At 35.3% G+C, this 21992-nt stretch overlaps 2 protein-coding genes, 1 long non-coding RNA gene and 1 pseudogene across 3 annotated transcripts in view; 2 read left to right on the top strand and 2 right to left on the bottom strand.

The window, feature by feature from the left end:
- The window catches only part of LOC138404751 (uncharacterized), a 622276-nt gene that overhangs the window by 294627 nt on the left and 305657 nt on the right, over positions 1-21992 (top strand). The window lies entirely within an intron of this gene.
- LOC117996585 (trypsin-4-like) lies at positions 1214-4074 on the top strand. Its single transcript, XM_034984680.1, has 5 exons — positions 1214-1277; positions 2224-2378; positions 2756-2907; positions 3243-3457; positions 3632-4074. Exons 1-5 carry the CDS (start codon positions 1220-1222, stop codon positions 4021-4023), a joined length of 972 nt encoding a protein of 323 aa, XP_034840571.1. The 5' UTR covers positions 1214-1219; the 3' UTR covers positions 4024-4074.
- Positions 4056-14453, bottom strand: LOC117996593 (uncharacterized; annotated as a pseudogene).
- LOC117996582 (odorant receptor 49a-like) lies at positions 17830-20507 on the bottom strand. The gene is made up of 4 exons (XM_034984672.2): positions 20366-20507; positions 19979-20147; positions 19246-19460; positions 17830-18473 (listed from the first exon to the last, which is right to left on the bottom strand). The coding sequence occupies exons 1-4, from the start codon at positions 20505-20507 to the stop codon at positions 17830-17832; spliced, it is 1170 nt and encodes a 389-aa protein (XP_034840563.1).

Raw genomic sequence — 21992 nt, forward strand, 5'->3', positions numbered from 1 at the left:
AGGATATTAATCCATAAGGATAGCTAGTATGATAATAGAACAACACTAAATAACAAAAAGCATGACAGACTTGACCATTCAGTTCGGTTGAACCAATTTTCAAATTTTCAAAAACTGAGTGAGACATCTAGTCATGAGCTGACTCCCTGGATTCAAGTAAAAATCCTATTTCCACGAAACTGATTTTTCTCTGTAAATCTAGACTGCCATACACATCACACATACATTGAATACTTGACCTACTCCGATATGTAAACACCCGTAGGTTACCTATACCAATTTGATTTATAGGCAGAAGATCTAAATTAAATCTTATTTTCATATAAGTCAAACTTTTACTTCATCTAGGATAAATTTAGGAATACACTTAGGTATCAAGTATTTATGCTTTGATGGAAGTTGCAGGTGGTCATTTTTTAAGCAATTTTCGAGAGGTTAATAAGTAATAAGTAACTCAAAACGCTGTAATAATAACTTCTTGAACAGTTTTTTTTACCGTTTTTTGTAAACCAAAGAACCCAACAAAATAAAGTGAAAATTCATTCACTTCATTAGGATTTCATGAAGAAGTAGAACTTAAGGAAGTAGCGCTTTGTGTAGAGGAGAGGTACGTGACAGGTATATGCAATCGGGATATAATATATATATTTATACAGCAATCGGGGAGGGAACGCCCCGTACACCCGCACAACCCCCGCGCTAACCCGGTGCGGGCGAGCGCGGGAGACGTGTACGGGACGCGTGCCCCCGCCTCATACCCCGATTTCCATCTCAAACTGTTGCGGACTATAGGTAGGTACATATGTTATAGGTACCTACTTACATCTTTTTTACATACATATTTTTGAATTTCGAATAAAATATTCATAAAGGTTTAGTTTTTTGCAAACAATTTGTATGTACTACTACGTAGGTTTTTTGAGTATTTGTTTTGCTTTATAAGCATGCGTTGCTATATTGATAAATTGTCAAAAAATATTAATTTACTAATCCATAAATAGACGACAGTCATAAGAAGAAGGTTAACCAAAAAAATATATTTGAGGATACAATAAGACCTACCTACCAACTCATTGCAATTTTTTGCTGCACCAATGATTTAAATTGGATTAGTTGATAACACCTGACATCTTGTTTATGCGAATACCTATATGCAGTACGTAGAACTCAGTGAAATGTTATTTAACCACACAACAGAAATAACGTAAACTAAAACAAAATGGAACTTTTAGTGGTGCTAGCTTTGCTTCTTATTAAACCTAACTTTGCTAAAACAGGTACGTATGTAAAGATACCTAGGTATATGGCCGTCAAGTAAATTGAACTCTGACCTGTGATTTATCAATCTATTTGATAGTAGACTACAGGCCCATGTCCAAAAAATGGATGGGTCATATGAACCTGCACCAGGTGACGTATATATGACGATATAAGAGCATAAAATAATAAGATTGAGAACTATGCCGTCACTTGTAAGGTGTCCAACTGAGTGCTGGTGAGAATTCAAAAGTGCAGGTAGAGTGAGTGGTCATATATTTTTGTAAGGCATTTTTACCATCGATAGATCCATGAAAAATAATAAGAAAGCGCGCAGTGCCCTAAAAAAATGGTGCGCCACAAAGTCGGTAATTTTTTTTTATTTTCTGACAATTTCCAGGGTAAATTTGGTCATTTCATTCTGTACGGCATTAGTTTCATACTGTTTCAATACAGCTTCTAATCCATTATTCCGCAACGCCGTACAAAAATCATGCGACTAGGGGAAAAAATCGAGAGTTGCAACCCCCTCTCTTTGCGTGGTCCGGGGGGTGATTTGAAAAAGTATAGAGTATAGAGCCGCTAGCCAGTACCAGTAAAGGAGCCACCAAAGACGGTACCGCAGTATTCCATGCCAGCTTGACTTGAGCTTGATATACCTACGGTGAGCTGGTGCGGCGTGAACCCCTACTGCTTGACCTCGTTAAGAATAGCAAGTGTTATGGCGGTAGTCTTGACTTTAGCTTCGATGGATCTTCAGATATTGATGTTAGCCGAGAGGTCGAGATCAAGAAGATCAATGTGATCGGTGGTAAGAACAAATAGATACCTATCACTCGGAAAGTAAGAGTCAAAATGAAAAGACTCAATTTTGCTATGAGCAAATACGCCTGCGTTTATTATAGTTTAGTAGTAAATTATTATATTATTATTTTTATTCTAATTTCTTTAAAAATCCTCTTATAGCAGCTTTAACTAACTCTCTAAATAATGAAGAAGCAAGAATAATCGGTGGCCACGAATCCAAGCCTAACCGTCATCCCTACTTGGTGTCTCTACAAACCCGATTCCTGTTTCTCCGATTTCATGTTTGCGGAGGGAGCATAGTTAATGAGAAATGGGTAAAGTTATTAATTATTAGTAAATACCGACTTTCATTGCGATTCCCTAATAAATACCATGTGAGATGCAAATGCTTATGCGTGTGTAAACTTGTCAATAAAAGCTCGCATTTACTCTTAATTTTGCTATTTATCTTAATCTAGTAGCACTGGCTCTTTTCCCACACAAATCTAAAAAACAGATTTTTATTTGGATTCCGTTAGTTAAAATATTCTTCTAGCCCATTCTTTTCCAATACCTCTCACTAAAAGTTGTCTGAGAGAGATTGCTATGCTTTGCGAGCTAAAACTGTTATTAAGTAATTAAGCTGTCTTTCCTATGTTTTTTGTATGTAGCCTGTAGGTATATACAATTAATAATAAATAAATAAATACAGGTATTGACAGCTGCTCACTGTACCAAAGAATCCTGGTTGATAAGATGGTTGCCAATGGACGCAGTTGCTGGAGATCATAACGTTCATAAAATTGGGCCTGGAGCGCAGATAAATCCTGTTGATATACGTATTGAACATCCGTTGTATAAAGGGTATAATCTTCATCTTTAACTTAAGAGATGTGCTTTAGTTGTTATTTCCATCTTTGTCTGTTCCTGGCCCTCTCGTTCACCTCCCAAAACATTTATTTAAACGTTACCCTTTCTTTATCTTCTATCTATACTGCCTTATAAAACCATCCAACTATCCTCTCGTTTATCCATTTATTTATTTTGCTCTTGATATCATAATAATAATTTTCGCAGTAGATATACCTAATATTTTGTGTATGTCATATATTATTATTATGCATGCATTTATATATGCTATAAAAACATCGCATGTGGGATGATATTATAAAAGATTTAACAAAAACTATTACTTTTAGAGGCATCGGTCCACACGATATTGCAGTACTACGACTGAAAGATCCATTCAAATTTAATGATCAAGTGCAGCCAATACATCTGCCTTATAACAATAAATTGGGTTACGATAACTCTCTAATATTGGCTGGTTGGGGTGTCTTGAAGACTACATTTTTCATACCAGACCTTCCAAATGGACTGCAAGAAGTTGAGGTGAATTATATTCCTTATGATGGTGAGTTTCAACTTCAACAAAATAATCGAATGGATCTAGTTCTTTATTAACTTTGTTGTGCTGTAAATTTTTAATGGTCGTTTAAACAAACGTTGAACATTAGGCTCGGTATAAAAATACCTAAGTATGTATATTGCTGTACTATTCAAATATGTACTAAAATGTATGTTTCAGAATGCCGTAAAGCTGTCGACATAATAAAAGATCCCTACGAATACAACCCTCTAAATAAGGATGCTAACATCTGTACTGGACCTATTAACGGAGGTGTTGCAGCTTGTAGTGGAGATTCAGGTGGACCTCTAATACAAATGGTACCTAAAAACAAAATGGACCATCGGATTGAAGGATCTGAAGTTTTATATGATGAAGTACAGGATGAAAATAAAATTGATGATAATAATTCCGTTGAAGAGTCTACTGTTGACGACGAAGAAGAAAAAATTCCTGTAATACGCGGTATTGTGTCTTGGGGTATGTCACCTTGTGGGGATAGAGGAGCTCCAACAGTCTACACAAAAATATCTCAATATATTGACTTTATCAAAGCACATACTAAGTTTTAAGAAATAAAAAGTTGATGAATTTTTTCATGAAATAAATTAAATCACAACAGACCTTTTATTTACAAAACTTACTGTTCTAATATTAATTATAAGATAATAATACAATTTCTATAAACAACACTTCTCCTATATTTACACGTTCTATTTTACCAGTCTAAGTATAAAAATATAAATAACTTAATCAAGACTTAAATCTCTTAGTTGAGTAATGTATCTGCTGGTCTGAAATTGCCACAACTCGGCAAAGTATCAACCACTAACTTAGGTATTGATATAGGAACATTAATAAGAATTGCAACTGGTAATACGGTGGAACATGATCTACATTCCAAAAGCCAACTTCCACCAAACGTCGGTGTATATCTTAGAACAGTAAATCCTTTATTTGGTACTGCCACTGTATCCTTAATAGGAGGGTTCCGTTCGTTTCTGAAATAATAAAAGTTTTGATATAATAATACTTTCACAAAAATTTGGTGTTCATAAGTTAAAAATAACAAAAAAACGCCAAAAGGACGAACCTTGTAATTAATTCTTCACTGTTAAGTTTGAAAAAATCTGATTTAGAGACTGGAACGTTTTTAGGGTTTTGCCAGGTTGCGATAACTTGCATACTCTTGCCATGCATATGGAAAGTGTAGGTGTCATTGGTATGCAGACCTAGGAATAACAATTTCATCATTAAATTAAGCTAAGCCCTACTAATATTTCAAATGCAAGCAAATTTATCATATATATATTTTCATGATAACGAAAAAATCTTGCGACGGGTTTTTTACTTTAACCAAAGTGTGCATATTTGGAATACTTGGAATACATTTCAATACAACATTTAGTTAACTTTGGGTTCCAACGCCTCAATCCTGATGCTTTCAATTTCCACATAAACCAGTAGCTATATCCATCCACTATGAATATTACATGTAAAATGTAACTTTTTAACTTGAGTTTTAATGTTACTATTATGTATACTTATTATCAAAAACTCACCCTCATTTGCTAAAACAAGTTCTATAACTTCATTAGCTTCCGCTTTTAAAACTTGTAGGCATTGTGGCTCCTTGTGTTCATTTTCTTTCCCCACATTACATATGATTTCTGGATTAACATCACGTGACTTTAACAGATACGGCGCATTGGGGTATAGAAAATTCTTGCCGTTAATCTGGAGTACACTTTCTGAAGCTGAAAAAAGATTTCCTTTAGAGATTGCCGATAATTTAAAAATGTACCCAAACGAAAAAGATATAATCATGACGATTGTATACTATACAATGGTCATAGTTATTACTTTTTCATGAGAAACATGTTGTTTAATTTTGTTTGTAATTTCACTTTAATTTACTTTTTTTGTTAGTATGATCTTAATTTCAGATCCCAGGGCCATCTCGATTTTTTTTTCGTTTAAAATATTCTTTGCATTTTTTCTCCAATCTATGCGACAGTAAATTGTGTGTGAACAAACAAACAAAAATGTATTTAGAACGAGTAAAAAATGAGTGCACAAGAAGTTAGAAATCCCTCCATAATCAGACCCTTATAACAAAAATATGACTGAGACAAGTCAAACGAATCCAAACTCGATTATTTACCATTGAGAAGTCCCAATATTATACCAGCCTGATGGTCATATATTTATTAGAGTAATTGCAAAACTATTATACATTATTACGAAGTTTAAGTTAAATGCAGGCGAAGGTTTAAATACAAAACAGTCAGTAAAAGAATTTTAATATAATTTGTGCTTTTACATACAAACTTACCTAATACTGCAGGAAAAAAACGGCTTCTTTGACATAGCATCGCTGCGGTAACTAAAATCAATATCGCTGTCCTTGAACTTAGGCGCATTTTTGTCTATACTCAAATACACAGATTTTACTTTGGTGACAGGAGATGCATCGCGGAGAGAACGCAATTGTTGACCGTAAATAACTGTCTCGTAATCTTGTTCCAATTCTGCAGTCTGAAATGCAAGGAACAAGTGATATCATAAAAGCGTAAGTGTGTCTGTTTGTCTATCCTGCTAGCTTTTCACAGCGCGTGGCCCATCTGTCTAAAAGATTTTGAGGAAAGGTACAGAGATAGTTTGCATCCCGAGGACGGACGTAAACTACATTTTATCCGGGAAAAGACTTCTCATGGAATTTTTAAAGCCCCCATCCGTATAACCGATTTTGACGAAATTTGGTACAGAGACAGCTATTAGCTAGTCTCCCGGAGACAATATTGTATCATTAACTAATAGTAAGAGGTGTTCATTCGTGTACACTATGCAGGCATTGGAGGCATCAGCAACAGCGTACCTAATGTTAATTTCTCATATGACCTGCCTAACAAATAAATGCCTACTCTACTTACTGCTCTATACCTACGATATCTGAATGTAAAGCCATGCATCTTTGTGAAACAAAACTATACTTATTACTTACCTACTTGTACCTACGCAGTAGGTATACATAATATTTTGCAAATTGGTAAAGTAAAAGTTTGCGCACGCTAGCTAAAATTCTCCTAGTTTGTATATTTAAATATTTTTTACAAATTATTATCAAACGTTCCAAATTCCGAGCGTGCCCAGTCCAGATGCAGTAAAGAAACCGGCTTCATCTCCGACATATCTCTCATACTTTCTTTCCACTTATAAAACAACTAGCTTATGCTCGCGACTTTGTCCGCGTGGACTACACAAATTTCAAACCCCCATTTTACCACTTTAGGGGTTGAATTTTCAAAAATTCTTTCTTAGCAGATGCCTACGTCATAATAGCTATCTGCATGCCAAATTTCAGCCTGATCCATCCAGTAGTTTGAGCTGTGCGTTGATAGATCAGTCAGTCAGTCACCTTTTCGTTTTATATATGTAGATTTAGATTAGATGTAATACTTTTCTCAAGTTAAAAGACCCTTCTTACCGGGCCTTGTTCCAGTAAGTTAGTGTAATTGAATCCGGAGTACAGAAGCATGGCGTAAGCATGTAACCCGTCACAAACACCTTCGCCGGAGACTCGAATCCAGTACCCGTCACTCTGCCGGTCTGCTCTAACCACCACGTCCATACGCTCGCCTGTAAGTATTAAAACAATAAATTAGAGAGTGGAGCACACTGGAGGCCTAGCGCTATATTATGTAGTTTGACAGATACATTGTAGTATAGAAGCAGGCGGTATTTTTCGGAAGCCCATGATATACAATGAACTAAAGGCTTAATTTTGCTATAATCCGCTGAAACAGGTTGAATCTGTATGATGCAACATGCAGCATGCGAAATGCACCGCCCGCCTTCCCACTGCTAACCATGCAGGAAAAAGCAGCTACCAGGCAAGCAATACGCACCCGCACCACCAACACGCAGCACCACACAAATCCCAAAACACATTCGACGCACGTTTCGCCCCGACACCGGAGCATCCTCAGGAGATGTAGACCTTACAATGCATAATTGCAAAGTGCTCCACTTTGCAATTGTGCATTGTTTCAGCGGATTATAGCAAAATTAAGCCTTTAGTTCATTGTAGATACATTGGAACAATCAGAAGTAGAAAGGGATATAAATCCATTTTTTTATCTCTAGACTTTTATATACTATACTACCTAAATAAAAATCAATTGCCGAATGATGAATGAAACATGAACTTCATCACTTGAAACGCTCGACCGATTTGGTTATTGTCAAGACAAGGTTTGTATGAAAGATTTTATGGGAAATCCTCAATTATAAAAAAATGCACCTTTGCGAAGCCGTGGTCGCTAGTTTTTAATTTTAAAACATCTATCGTGTGACTCAGGTGGCTGGATTCAGGCGGCGCAAGACCGTGGCGTGTGGTAGTCCCTACAAGAGACTGTGATGATGATGATGATCGTGTGACTTATTACGGAAACTGTGCTAATAGTAGCTAATACAGAAATAATGACGACAAAAACAAGATCAATCTAAGAAAACTGACGAGATTTCTTCACATTAATAATGATATTATAAGAAATAGCACAACACTGAATTTAAAAAAATACATTATTTCCAATAAGTAGGATTGCTTAGTCGTTAAACAATAAGAAAGTATTACAGTTGTTTATGTTTACGTTTTATGTCTTCTAATAACGCATAAAATTAGAAATCCGGAAAATAACTCATAATAAAACTAACTAGGGAAGCATGTGCAATAGCTTGGTTTTGTCAAAGTGTTAATTTGTACCTTTTATTACGTAACTTTACAGCATAGGAAGAATGAAACACTACTGTTCTAACCACGAGATTATTATTATTCTTGACTACTTTCCTAATGTTGATGCAACTTTCATTTTCAAAGAACTTTAACACCTGTCATGTTAATTAAGTTAGAGCTGTTAAGACTCTAATAAGCAATTTGAGGGAAAGGTGGTTTTTGGTCTGTCATCTAGTGTAGGTACCGGTAATGACTTTCACGAACAAGCACCCTAAGGTATACCTATACCTACTCGGAAAAGTGTGTATGTCTATCCACCCCAGACGGCGATTTTGTATAACAAGTAGTTTCTAGTCCAAGATAGATCGATAAACGTTTTCGAGTATACATTCACCCCAGAGTGCCAGTTTTTGGGTTGGATAGTTACACGGACGACGAACTGCAAGTTTGAGTTTGGCAAGAAATCAAAAATACTTATGAAACAAACTATACTTACAACTTTTGATACAAAAAAATTGATTCATGCTAAGGCTCTTTAGGCTCTTTCTATGTCCAACAGTGTACTTCCACAAGTTGATGATGATGATAAAGGCAATCAAGACTGCCATCTTTTTAAAAATAGGGATGTTGTAAACAGAATTTGCCCTAAAAGAACCTAGCGTTACGCTAAATTGACGTTTAGCGTTATTTGAAAGATTTTTGCATTTTTTCATAGGTACAGTTCACCTTAAAAATAGCTACTACCTTCAAGATTCAATCAATGAATTCATCAGTGTGCCCAATGCTCCCCAGTCACGTCATTCTCAAATTAAAAAGGTGTAGCTGTGTTCCTTGTATGTAAAAAGATGTTATCAACGTGCCATTAACTACATGATGCTAAGTAATCTTGCGTCCGGCAATTGCATAGAAAGTAAAATGAAAACATAGTGAAACCGGTCTGCAATGACCTTAACTCTGAAATGGAACAGACGAGCCTTTCTCCTTTCACTTGTATTGATGTTGCTCTTTTTAGGGTTCCGTAGTAAAACAAGAAACCCTTATAATCTCGTCCAGTGGGTCTATCCGTCCGTTTGTCTATCTTCTGTGTATCACAGCCATTTAAAAAAAAACTATTAGAGCTGTAGTGTACTTAAAATTTAGTACAGTTATAAAAACTGCTACACAGAGCCATATTTAAATTTTGAAAATAATTTAGGTAAGTATAAGTACCTAATACACAGCTCATATTATTTTGTCATGTTATATGATTTATCAAACACACTGTAAGAATAGTCTACGACATGTCGGCAATCGGTGTATGAGGTGGGAGGACGCCCCGCACACCCGCACGTCACCCGCGCTCGCCCGCACCCTTCCCTCCCCGATTGCCATTTCGAACTGTCGCGTGCTATATATTGACTGAAACAGGCACTGCCTCCGCTTGGTGTAGCTTCAGCTTGAGTAGGTAATCGATGATGGTATAGGTACCTGGATAAAGTCGAATTGCATCCGTGATAACTGGCTGCACAGGACTAGCGTCACTCGTTATGATCGTCATCGGATGGCGTTCCACATTGATGAGCAAAGGGCATTCTAGTGCGATTGCGTTAATAAATCGAAATCGGTATCCGTATCCTTGTATCACGAAGATCCTGTAACAATTGAATATTTTAATTTTATTATATTTAATACTTATATTTGCAAGAACAATTACTATGATGACCTATTTCTGAAAACTATGAATCTGCCACTCTGACCACGTCGACTTGGTTATCTGTGACTGCGCCATACAGTACGATTATAAGCGTAGGTATTTCTACTTCTTTCCATGAGTTTATGTTCTTTTGTCTTTTCATTTTGTCTGCGGATACCGGTATCACGTCGTCTGTGATCGCCATGATCTTCACTTCCACCGATATTTATTGCCACAATACAGAACCAACTACATAGAATCACTTTATCATCTCTTCTACGAGTACTGTGTTATTGAAGCAGGGCAATATCATGATCATATTATGCATATATTATATGCAGTGTTTCCAGTTTCAAATCCACCTAAGCTTGTCATACTGACCATAATTCTACACCAATACACCAAGAAACAGTGTGTGTGAAAGTAATGTACATCGGCCTTTAGAATGACATTTCGGCTTTGTAGAGCGTTGTCTCTGTCACTCATACCTATATAACGTTTTGTCGGCCTCAACGACAGAGACGACGCTCTACAAATCTAATATCTAAAGGTCGATGTACATTACTTTCTGCCGCGTGCTGTACCATAACTGTTTTGGGTTAACTCTTTCCATATAAGTCTTCTGAGTCATAAAATCTTAACCATTGAAATTAAACTTGCAAAGTGTCATCAACTAGAAAGTGAGTAAATCTAAATGACTTTCAAAGTAAAGTTTGTATGTAGGTATGTGAGAATAAAACCGTATTATATACTTATTCGTATTTCATAGTATCACTTACTTGGTATTCATTACATCCCCGTTTACAACAAGGTTATCAGGTCGAATTTCGTTGACGTCTTCTAGACGTCCCGTAAGTAGTTCGTTGAATTTTGCTCCAATAATCATAGTATGATCTTCGTTTCTATCGTAATCGTATAGCGAAGAATGTGGTTCTGAGGGTTGTGGTTGATCTACGATAAAGGTTCCGTACACACCATCGCTTTGGTGATTGACTGGAAAAGAGACATTAAATATTTTTCCTACGTCGTCAGTGTTCTTGTCACGGAGACAATGCGACAAAAAACGGATTGTGACCACTACTCATTTCACTGTATGGGAATCCGCGCTGGTTAATTTTACCCATGTGGGTTGACTTTAGAATTCAATGGGTCCGAATTTAATCTACCTATACATTTCCTTTTTACCTTGAAGAGAGCATCGGCTCTGGTTATTACCACTAACACCTAATGATATTCGTTGTTCGTGAAATAATAATAATTCTAATGCTAGACCATTTCATACTTAACCGGTTGGGCAGGTTAGGTACCAGTTGCTTTATGTAAAACTTGTAGCTTCAAAACAACTTAGAATGATAAGCAGCTCCTATCCAAAAAGTATCAATGGCTCAACGGTTACTGCAGCGAACTGAAATGTGAATGGTTGGCGATTCCAACTCCATCCATTGCACTATTGTCGAACCTACTAGCACAAACTGTACGCTTAGTTAAATGGGAATCGGAAATATTAGTCATAATAGCTAATATTGATTTTTTAAAATGCGAACCAGATACACTTGTAGCGATTCTATAGGCGTTTTTCTAAATTTAAAATCGCTTATAATAAGACTTACTATTCAACTCAAACATCATTTTAGAGGGCCATTTAGGGTGTTTTTTAGTTGAAGCCGAAAATGGAATGCGGCTTAGAGATAGAAAAACTAAAATTAAAGACTATAATCTAATGCTTCTTTACCTGAATCAGAGTGATAGAAGAAAGTCCCTGGATTTGAAGCTATGAAAGCGTATTCGTAAGTAGACCCATACACAATGGGACACTGTGTTATCATAGGAACACCATCCATATACGGAGTTCCCTTTTGTTCAACTCCATGCCAATGTAAAGTGACATCTTGATTTGGGACCTTATTCTTCACTTTGACTATCACAATGTCGTGTAAACAGACTTTGATAGATGGGCCTGGGGTCAGGTTGTTAATGGTAAGTGTCGGCCTTCCGTTTTCTTCAATAGACGGACTGATTTCGAAATCATAAGTGCAGCGGCGTGGCTTCACGTTGAATTTACAAGGTCGGCTGCATGATTTGCCTGAAATATGAGATTGGGCAACATCCATCAAGTAAATAATACGCTTTTTAGGATTCCGTAGGAAAACAAGGAACCCTTCATAGTTTTGTCAAATCCGTCTGTCTGTAGGTCACAGCCATTTTAAAATTAAAATGTAAGAGCTGTAAAGTTGAAAAGTACAGTTATAAAAAACCTACTACTGCTACCCAGAGACATATTTGAAAAATATACTTTCAGGGTGCCTGCTGAACATAAAAAGTGTGAGTCGAAAAAAAATGTGTAACCCCGAAGGGGAAAATAGGTTATGTTAAATAGGTAATTGTTATGTACATTGTTAAATAGGTATTTTAAAATCATTATGAGGTTTCTTAGCTAGTTATTGGAAAAACTATCGTTTAAGAGATAGACTGCCAGAGTTTTTAGCTCCTCCTTTATGGCCTCCTTATTCGCAGTTCGCACATGCGCTTAACTAGTTTTTTACCTAACAATAAACTGTTTCAAAAGGTTTTGTTTTTTTTTTAAATAGATATAGCGAGCAAACGAGCAGGCGGGTCACCTGATGTTAAGTGATTACCGCCGCCCATGAAGATTTGCAGCACCAGAGGAACCGCCGATGCGTTGCCGGCCTTTTAGGAATTTGTTGGTCCGCCCCTTGAATAACCCCATGTTGTAATCTAGAGGGAACACCGCCGATGGGAGCTGGTTCCACAGTTTGCACGTGCGTGAAAAGAATGATCTGGCACAGCGGACGCTCGAAATATTATTACGGTCGGTTATTGTAAGTCTAGTTAGTTATTACATATCAAAAATCTTCAAACTCTCTACTTTGTAGATGCATTCTAAATCAACGGTGATAACAAACAAAAAGACCTACAAAACTTTTTCTTACACTTTCTATTTCCCGAGTCATTATTAAAAAAAAAATAGATAATCATCGTGATTGATTACTCTCATTAGACTGCATGAATAAAAATGAAAGTACAATAATTGGTATTTGTATCAGTACATAGATGTCATATGTAATTATTAAAATGAAAAGATTGTAAAACATATTGTGTAAAACATAATAAAAAAATATCTTTAAATTAAATCTAGTAAGGGGCTTAAGCTAGGAATTAAGAAGATACCTAACTATATAATCTATACTAATATTATAAATGCGAAAGTGTGTCTGTCTGCTAGCCGTTCACGGCTTATCCGTTCAACCGATTTTGACGAAATTTGGCACAGAGATAGCTTGCATCCCGGAGAAAAAGAAATGCTATACTTTTTATCCCTAAATCCACGCAGTCACGGGCATTATCTAATACCTATATAAATTCAAGCTTAAGTGATTGTTTGGGTTTAGATCGTTACTATGATACAGCTATTACTAGCTTATTTCCGCGACTTGGGCCGCGTGGACTATACAAATTTAAGCCCTCTTTTTACCCCTTTAGGGCTTGAATTTTCAAAAATCCTTTCCTAACGGCTGTCTACATTATAATAGCTATCTGCATGCCTAATTTCAGCCCCATCCGGCTAGTAGGTACTTTGAGCTGTGCGTTGATAGATTAATCAATCAGTCAGTCAGTTTTCCTTTCATATATTTAGACCAGCTTATGCTCGCGACTTCATCAGCGTGAACTACATAAATTTCAAATCCCCATTTAACTCACTTAGGGATGGAATTTTACCTACTCAGTACAAAGAACACACCCGCCAAATTTCATGTCTTTGGGACCAGCGGTTTAGGCTGTGCGTTACATATAAGTCAGTCAGTCAGGACTTTGATTTTTATATAGGTATAGAAATAAATGCGAAAGTGTGTCTGCCTGTCTGTTGCCTTTTCAAGACCTCATCTGCTTAACCACTTTTGGCGAAATTTGGCACAGAAAGAACTTAGTCCTTTAAAATCAAAGTTCGACAAAATCAGCCACGAGTTTTAAAAACATAAACCCATACGGATGAATTCGAGATGACAGCATCGTCTAGCTGTTTATCATATACATTTTAGTTCAAGGTTACTAAGTAGAAAAACTTAAATGATATATAATTTGATGATGTGTATGAAATCACAGATGTGCATTAATTCACGATCACGACCTTCATTTTGCTGTATTACACGATACACCTACAAAATGTGTAGGTAGGTAGTTCAGGTGTATTATTATTATTATTACAAACATGTTATCGTAAACGTGTTTTGTCTAGTATCTCTTAAAATTTAAATAATTTTAAAATTTAAATCATAAGAAAATATAAGGAACTTACCTGATCCTTTTGTCGTGTCAGCCAATATCATGTTATCCTTATTCGGCATAAAACTTTCCAGAGAAGCTTTTCCATTATAACTAAGATTAGCAATAATATACAGACATAAAATTAATAACTTCATTGTTTTAATTCACTTACAATCAAAATAATCTGTTTAAAATCTATTAATTTAAATTACTAAACGTTATCGATACATCGATACGTTGAGGCTGATAAATTGAGTTAACGTACAAGTAAAAGCTAACAAAAACACGGCCCGCTTGGAATGGTTTGTTGAGTAAAACTGGCTGTACAAGGCAAACCCATTTCCACTCAGAATGCCGAGATCAGATTCTACAAATATTGCCACTCAACGATCAACCTTAGCTACATAAACATATCGTTTTAATTTATTTGACCACTGAAGGAATTTTCGCAAGTTTACTTTGGTAAATTAAACTTCGCAAACTTTATCTTATTCATGAGATTTGCTATATTCACCTTGGTTTTCCATATTATCCAGTTTATAATATTATTATGTTTAGTGTATTTTAAAGATGATCGTTCATAAATTGTTTAATTAATGATCGTTCAAGAAACATACATAATAATATACCTTAGGTTAATAAAACAGATTGGGTTATTAGAATAAAATTGCAAATGTATATTTTGTTACTTTATTTATTCATATTATAATTCGCATAATCTAAAACATTGTTATGAATTAATAATAATCATCATCATCATCATGCTAAGTTTATTGACACGTAAAACTTATTTGCTAACATAGTATTTTTCAAACTTAGAAAATTATGTTTGCGAAAATATGTAAGTGCAATTTACTTTCAGATAAGTAAATCTTTAGTATTATTTATATGTTTCCCAATAATAATATGAAGATTGCACACTTTTTCAAACACGCTCTACTTGTTTCTCAGCAAGTCTTTCATCGTCCTATTTACTTTGCGACAGCCTTATATTACTTAATAGAAACTTAAGATGATCTAAACTTCTCGGATCTACAGTCTACACTGTATATTGGAGAAGCCCTTTGAAAAGTTTCGCCTTACGAAGTCTCGACGTATCAAACTCATTCCGACTCAATGCTACGAGCTGCACTCACAAGAGTCCTGCAAGAGTCGCATTTTTAGCAATAAAAATAAAAGTGAAGTCAGCATCTGGCGCGCCTAAAAATCTATAAGCAGAGGTCACGTCAACGCACGGCATAACGCCACCCAGCAGTTTTTCTCACAGCAAATCAGTATGGTTTCAGATAGGTCTTAATGTGTGAAAAGGCATTTTCAATATTTAAAAATACATTGCGTGGCTCTTGCTTACATGGTTATTGTAACTTTCTTGCGCTTCTCAAGCGTCCTCAGGATTACTATTTGTTAAACGAAGCAAGTTTTACAATTTCTTGATAGTAAGTACCTACCCAATCATAAAGTAGGGGAAAGCAGGTAGGATTCGTACAGAGGGAGCATTCGTACAACAGTCATATCTACACTATGCTACATGGTGACGCGTTTGTGTTTTTGTATATGTGAGGCCCGCTTATATTCATAGGCTCACAGCTAAGTGCAGTGGCTGTACAACAGTCAGTTTTTTTAGAATAAGTCAAAACGTGTTTTCACTCCGCGAAAATAATTTTTCGACTCATCTTTGACGACATTAATTCGTAATAAGCTTGGCTCAAATTGTTAAAGTAATATATAATAGTCTTTGGATAAGTGCCTTAGATTCACGTGTAAACATTAATTTTGGGATAACCTTCACCGTTATTTTTATTTTGAATTTATTGTTTGATTTTTTTGGTTGGGGTACCTTCGTGCAGTTAGGAGTGGGGTGGATTCGTACTTTATGAATGCACCCCGCGTGAGTTCAGATCGTTTTTGCACTAACTGGGTTATGGGATTCCAATTCTAAACCACTCCCAGATGATAACATGCAACAAATAGTGGTGGTGCCTACACTAGCAGAGTAGAACTAGAGTGAAGAAACTCTCGGTTTGATCCTGAAATCGACCTCTGCAAATATTAGGCTAGGAGTGTCGTAAAATCAAAAATACCTAGTAGTTTCATAGCCTATCGAGTGTCAAATATAGGCGACATTTGACGCCTGCCAGTGTGGGTGAAACCTCGATGTTTTTTTACAAGTTTCATACCTGTCGTGAGCTGCGCTATAAGTCAAATTAGCAACTTCTTATCAAACGTCAAAACGCTGGCTTAGTATGGCAGCTTGTATAAAAGATATACATAGATATGACGTCATAAACATATTTTGACGTACTCTTTATATTTAAATCGACAATTTAGAATTAGTTTAGAATGGTTAAAACTTACAATGGACGTGGGTTTCACGAAATTTGGAAGATCCTCTGTTTAATAATAATTACTAAGAAATCGTTTATTTTTGACATAGGCGCTATCCCAATTCAACTCCCAAAGGAATAACTCTTACTCAACAAGATCTATCATCAAGATTGCCACCTCCATCACCATCTACATCAACTGTGGGACGATGACGCCAGAAATTATGCAACCTTAGCCTAAAGTGAATGAGAATGCACATAAAAAGACACAAAGAAAGGAAAAGTATTAGAAAAATTAAGGATATAACATATAATCCCGAAAAAATAGACTGATAGAAAGGGAAAGAGCAAAAAAGATGAAAAAAGAAGAACACGAGAGAAAACAGAAGGCTAAAGAGATGAAACGCGAGTTACTCTAACGGTAAATTTGAATGTTGATTAATGAATGACTTAAATTGTAACAAATTGTTTGTAAACACCATATTGTTAATTATTACTATGTTTAAGGTTGATTCTGTGTTAATTTTGATATCAATAAATGTTTAATTTCATATAAAATAGCCTTTTTAATTCCTGTGTACGAAGGCTCCCCACAATGTACGAATGTACCCTAGTCGATGTACGAAGCTACCTCGCGTGTGGGGTGCTTTCGTACGATTTCCATTTTTTGGGAAATTCATCATAGCTTTGTCATCTTACTTTGCATCAACACTGAACTACACTATAATTAAAGCCAGATAACTAGGTAATCCAGCAGCGTTGAAATTATTTTGAAATATTTATTAGTTTTGTTTTTACATGACCTAGAGTAAAAAGTGTACGAATCCTACCTGCTTTCCCCTACTTATGAAGTAAATTATAAAATCATAACAAAGTATTCAAAATATTAAGTACGCTGAAGAAATGTCTTCAGTTTGCAATAGGTAAGTATACCTAATTCAAAAAACAGCACCAAATGAATATTTTATTGCAATAATGTAAGTAGGTACCGAATATTATAGCAATATCGTAATATCAGTTTGAGCACTGTCTGGAACTATTTCTAAAGCGGTCGCACAAAATTCCGTTTAGGTGGAATTCTAAAGCGAAATCTTTCTTTCAGTAAAAAAATCGGGTATTGTAAAATAAGAGTACAAAATATATTTTTGAATTTAATTATATTCTACGAAGACAAACATAATAGCATACATACTTTCAAAATTAGTAGAAACCATTTGCAAAACTGAAGATTGATGTAATATATAACGCTTTATTCTAATAATTATCAATTTTAAACGTTGATGATCGTTTGTGATGATAATAATAAATAGCTAGTGCGAATAACGAAGTAACTAAGATGCTTCAATAAAGCTATTGCTACATATTAAAATTTGACTACGGTTATAAATTTAAACATCGCTTGCAATGTAGTGGCAAACGTATAAATATTTACGGGTATGATATCAGCAGCTAAAAGTGTTACAGGTTTTTGGGCTACCAAAAGCATGACATAAACTGTTTTTTTCTCCTTCAAATCAAACTTCTCCCATCCGCAACTGTAAATTGCATTCTCAAAAACTTCTGAAGCGTTTATCAATCTCTGGCAAAGAAAACAGTATAAAAAGAAAACAAGGAAGCAATAGACAAGAATAGGCGTGAACATCACCCATTCTTGCAATGGTAGATAGAAAAACAGGCTGATGCAAACGGCATTCGACCCAAAATTAATTCCGATCGGCATGCTGTACAACGCTTTAAGATTTTTTATGATATCCAAAATCAAGGCGTGACGTTCAATAAGAAAGGGCAAACGCTTTTTTACTTTGGCATTTCTTTCGGGACAATCTTTGTAATCATCGAAGGCCAGCATTTCAGCAGAAAGCATTTGGTACATGGCTGAAGTATGATCTATTAGAAACAGCAGAAGAGCTTGATAGTTGAGAACTACCGTCATTATGGTTATCTCTTGTGTAAATAATATCGCATGACAAATCTCCCGATTTGGCGTTACGTTTAGAGGTTCTATACCTGAAATTTATAAATTATAAAATAGTTTATTTGATGATCAAGCTACACACTATGTAGTATGTACTAACGATAAGTAGTAAGCATAGTGATATCACTATGCTTACTACTTATGCGATAATGTATTAGAAATAGTATCTGATTTTATTAAGACTTGAACAGAATGTCGTCGACTTTTAGCTTCGCACAGATATATACCTACATAATATATACGCCTAAAATACCCTTTTACATAATATTAAGCATATCTCTAGCTAGCATCCAAAGCATTGTCCTCTACTGAGCACGATTTTCCTCTCAAAATAAGATGGGCTTAGGCCATAATTGACGCTCGCCAAGTGCGGATTGTCAGACTTCGCATACCTTTGCAAACATTATGGAAAACTCTCATCCATGCAGGTTTCGTCCCTTGTTTCCCTTCGCCGGTAAAACAAGTAAGTAAAGTAAAGTAAAATATGCTTTATTGTACACCAAAACAAAAACAATAGACATATAACAAATACAGCATGTACAATAGGCGGCCTTATCGCTAAAATAGCGATCTCTTCCAGGCAACCTTAGGGTAGAGGATATTATAAAAATTAAAGTAACAAGTGATATTTAATTGTTTAAAATGCACATAACTCCGAAAAGTTGGATGCCCGTAGTCGAAGTCTGGATCCTAACTTAGCGTTATATACAGTTGCACTTAGGTCCATATTGGTACACGCTCCTGTACCAATACTAGGCCTCTTCTGAATTCTGCAGTAATAAGAATTTGAAGTATAATACATACCTACGCAAGGTGTCATAGAATAATAATCATTTGATACATCAACTCGGTGTGGTAGATAAATAAAAGATGCATTAAAGAGGTTGAATCCATAGAAAATGAGTACAATCCTCTTAACGGTAGACAATAGCTTTTCGTGCTTATCCTTCAAAAAATCACTTTGCATCGATAAGCGATCATTTCGGTTCACTTGTTCAAGCACAGTTCTCAGAAGTGATCTAACAAAATTTAAAAAAATGGCTGCTAACTTGCTTTTATGAATGTAAAAACATTTATCTTATTTATTTTGGAACTGGATGTAAATGCAACATCGACTTGCTTGCTTATTTATAAATAACTAGTGGATGCCCGCGACTTCGTCGGCGTGGATTTAGGTTTTTTTTTTAATCCCGCGGGAACTCTGTGATTTTCCGGGATAAAAAGTTGTTTTTGTCAATTTCCGGGATGCAAGCTACCTCTTTACCAAATTTCACATAAATCGGTCAAACGAATGGGCATTTTAGAGTTCCGTGGAAACTCTTTGATTTTTCGGGATAAATATAGACTATGTCCTTTCCCGGGATGAAAGCTAACTCTGTACCTTTTATTGAAATCGGCTAAACTGTTGGGCCGTGAAAAGTTAGCAGACAGAGAGACAGACAGACTCACTTTCGCATTTATAATAAGTACCTATTATTTGATAGATTTATGTTGGCATCAGAATTTTAGAATTTACCAAATCTAAAATATACCATACCTTTTCATTAAAAACCAATAGCTGTTGTTAGATATTAAGATGAATAGGGAAATATTGACATAACTTTTTATAAAATCGCCGGCTCCCTGAGCGAATTTGACCTGGTACACGACATTGCCGACTCCATACACGTACACGAGCAAAGAGAGGTGTAAAATCCAGAAGGGTGCTAAAATGTTATTTTAGTACAAATTACTTATAAAATTTTATTTTTTACTCAAGTAAACTTTTACAAGTAATTTGAATCGACAAATGCATCTACCACTGGTTCGTCTGTCTCCTATGTTAAAAGAGAAATTAAGACGATTCTACAGGTCCATGGTCCCAATACCTAGTTGCTCAATATTAATTTAAGTAGGTACTTCACATATAACATAAGGCCCTTACCAGAAATAGTGTCTTTCAAAATTGAAAAACCCGCTCGAGATGGGACTAAATTCACGAGCCATATTATACTCTCTATACCATTGTTTGTAAGATGATATTTACTACGCATCAAATATTTTTTTATAGAATTAATAAACTTCATTTTGTAAATGCAACCAAATGTAATAAAATAATAATTTCGGAGTCACAATTCCACTCTACCCTTAGAGAAGAAGAAAATGAAATATAATATGAAAATGGAAAAAAGAAATAATTGTAAGTGTGAATGCTATTAAAGTGACTAGTAATTAAATAGCATGCTACTTATAAAGAATCGTGGCTTTGTTTGGAATGAAAATCTATTTAGCGTTATTCATATTGGACTAGACTAGGTAGACCAAGCTGGGCTGGGAGGAGATCAAATGCTATCAAATGACTCCTAAACACTTACACGGACAAAAAACGCTCGTTTTTGCCCAGGTCATAAGGCCTGGTTATTATTTCAGTTTCCCCCTCTACTTTTAGTATACTTGAGTATTGATTAGTGTTATGAGTTTAAGTAGGTATTTAAGTAAGAATATAAGTTTATAAGTTAGAATATATAAGTTAGATTTAATATGTAGATTCTAATTATTTTTAAGGAGCGCCAGCTCGCCAACAAACTGGTTCACCAGTTTGGCGAGAGAAAAATAATGTATATGTACATATATTTGGTGTACGCTTGGTCACAGAATTGGCTTGGTAAAATAAATTTTAAGAAAAATCATAGACTGCATCATCACTTGCCTTAGACTGCATCTGATTGCAGCCAAGCGCTAGTCTATAAATTTATAAAAGGTCTACAAACAAAAAGACAACGGGAAATTTTATAATATGATACTCGTACCTGCAAAATAGTAGCGAAAGAAAAATACACGCTTTCATCTACCTATCATTAGGTAATTGTAGATCAAGACACACGATGTTATTAACTTTTCGTCGTCTGTCATTACAAGGGTGGTGGGTGTCCGCCCTTTTTACATCCCATAATAATTATCAATATTTTACGCATCGAAAAAATCGTTCATTATTTTTCAAAGCTAAAATGAATAATTTACCTATTTGATTTCTGAGATAATATTGCGTAAATAATTAGTAGAAAATTCTAATTCTAGTCTACTTATCTCTAGCTGATTAGTGATTACTTAAAGCTCCTGTTTCTATTCAAGATCTGAGCTATTCGTTGAGTTCAACTCAACGAAAAGCCTAGATATTAAAATAAGTTTTGAGTTAGGTAAATACATATCTACCTACTTTATAGTTTTTTTATTTGCCTTATTTTCTTGTTGCTTTTTCGATCTAAGTATCATTGATCAATATCTCGAAGAGTCTCTTTTCCCTTCAATTCCAAAAGTCTGTTTTTGATTAGAATAAATCAATACTTTTCCAAGACACAACTTACTAGTATTGGATCATCCATTTAAAAAGTTAAATTTTTGACTCATTTATGTATATAAAATAATAAGTAGCAGGTGCTTTTTCTATTCTAATTCAAGTCTCATCGTTTACGAAAACGGACAAAGCCGAGCTCGAAAAAGACGTTACCAGCCCCACTAAGGGAAAGTTTAAAATAAGGCGTCCAATTAAATCGGCTGAGAAGCAAGTGTCT

This window comes from Maniola hyperantus, chromosome 3 (assembly GCF_902806685.2).
Source record: "Maniola hyperantus chromosome 3, iAphHyp1.2, whole genome shotgun sequence".
In the NCBI taxonomy this organism is placed as follows: Eukaryota; Metazoa; Arthropoda; class Insecta; order Lepidoptera; family Nymphalidae; genus Maniola; species Maniola hyperantus.

Bases quoted from the DNA above. Each gene is read 5' to 3' on its own strand.
- LOC117996582 (XM_034984672.2), bottom strand. From the start codon at position 20,507: ATGAAGTTTATTAATTCTATAAAAAAATATTTGATGCGTAGTAAATAT. The intron at 19,461-19,978 runs GTATGGTATATT...AAATTTTGTTAG, and splicing joins TATTGGTTTTTAATGAAAAG to ATCACTTCTGAGAACTGTGC. The intron at 18,474-19,245 runs GTATGTATTATA...TATAAATTTCAG, and splicing joins TTCTATGACACCTTGCGTAG to GTATAGAACCTCTAAACGTA.
- LOC117996585 (XM_034984680.1), top strand. From the start codon at position 1,220: ATGGAACTTTTAGTGGTGCTAGCTTTGCTTCTTATTAAACCTAACTTT. The intron at 1,278-2,223 runs GTACGTATGTAA...ATCCTCTTATAG, and splicing joins ACCTAACTTTGCTAAAACAG to CAGCTTTAACTAACTCTCTA. The intron at 2,908-3,242 runs GTATAATCTTCA...TATTACTTTTAG, and splicing joins GAACATCCGTTGTATAAAGG to AGGCATCGGTCCACACGATA.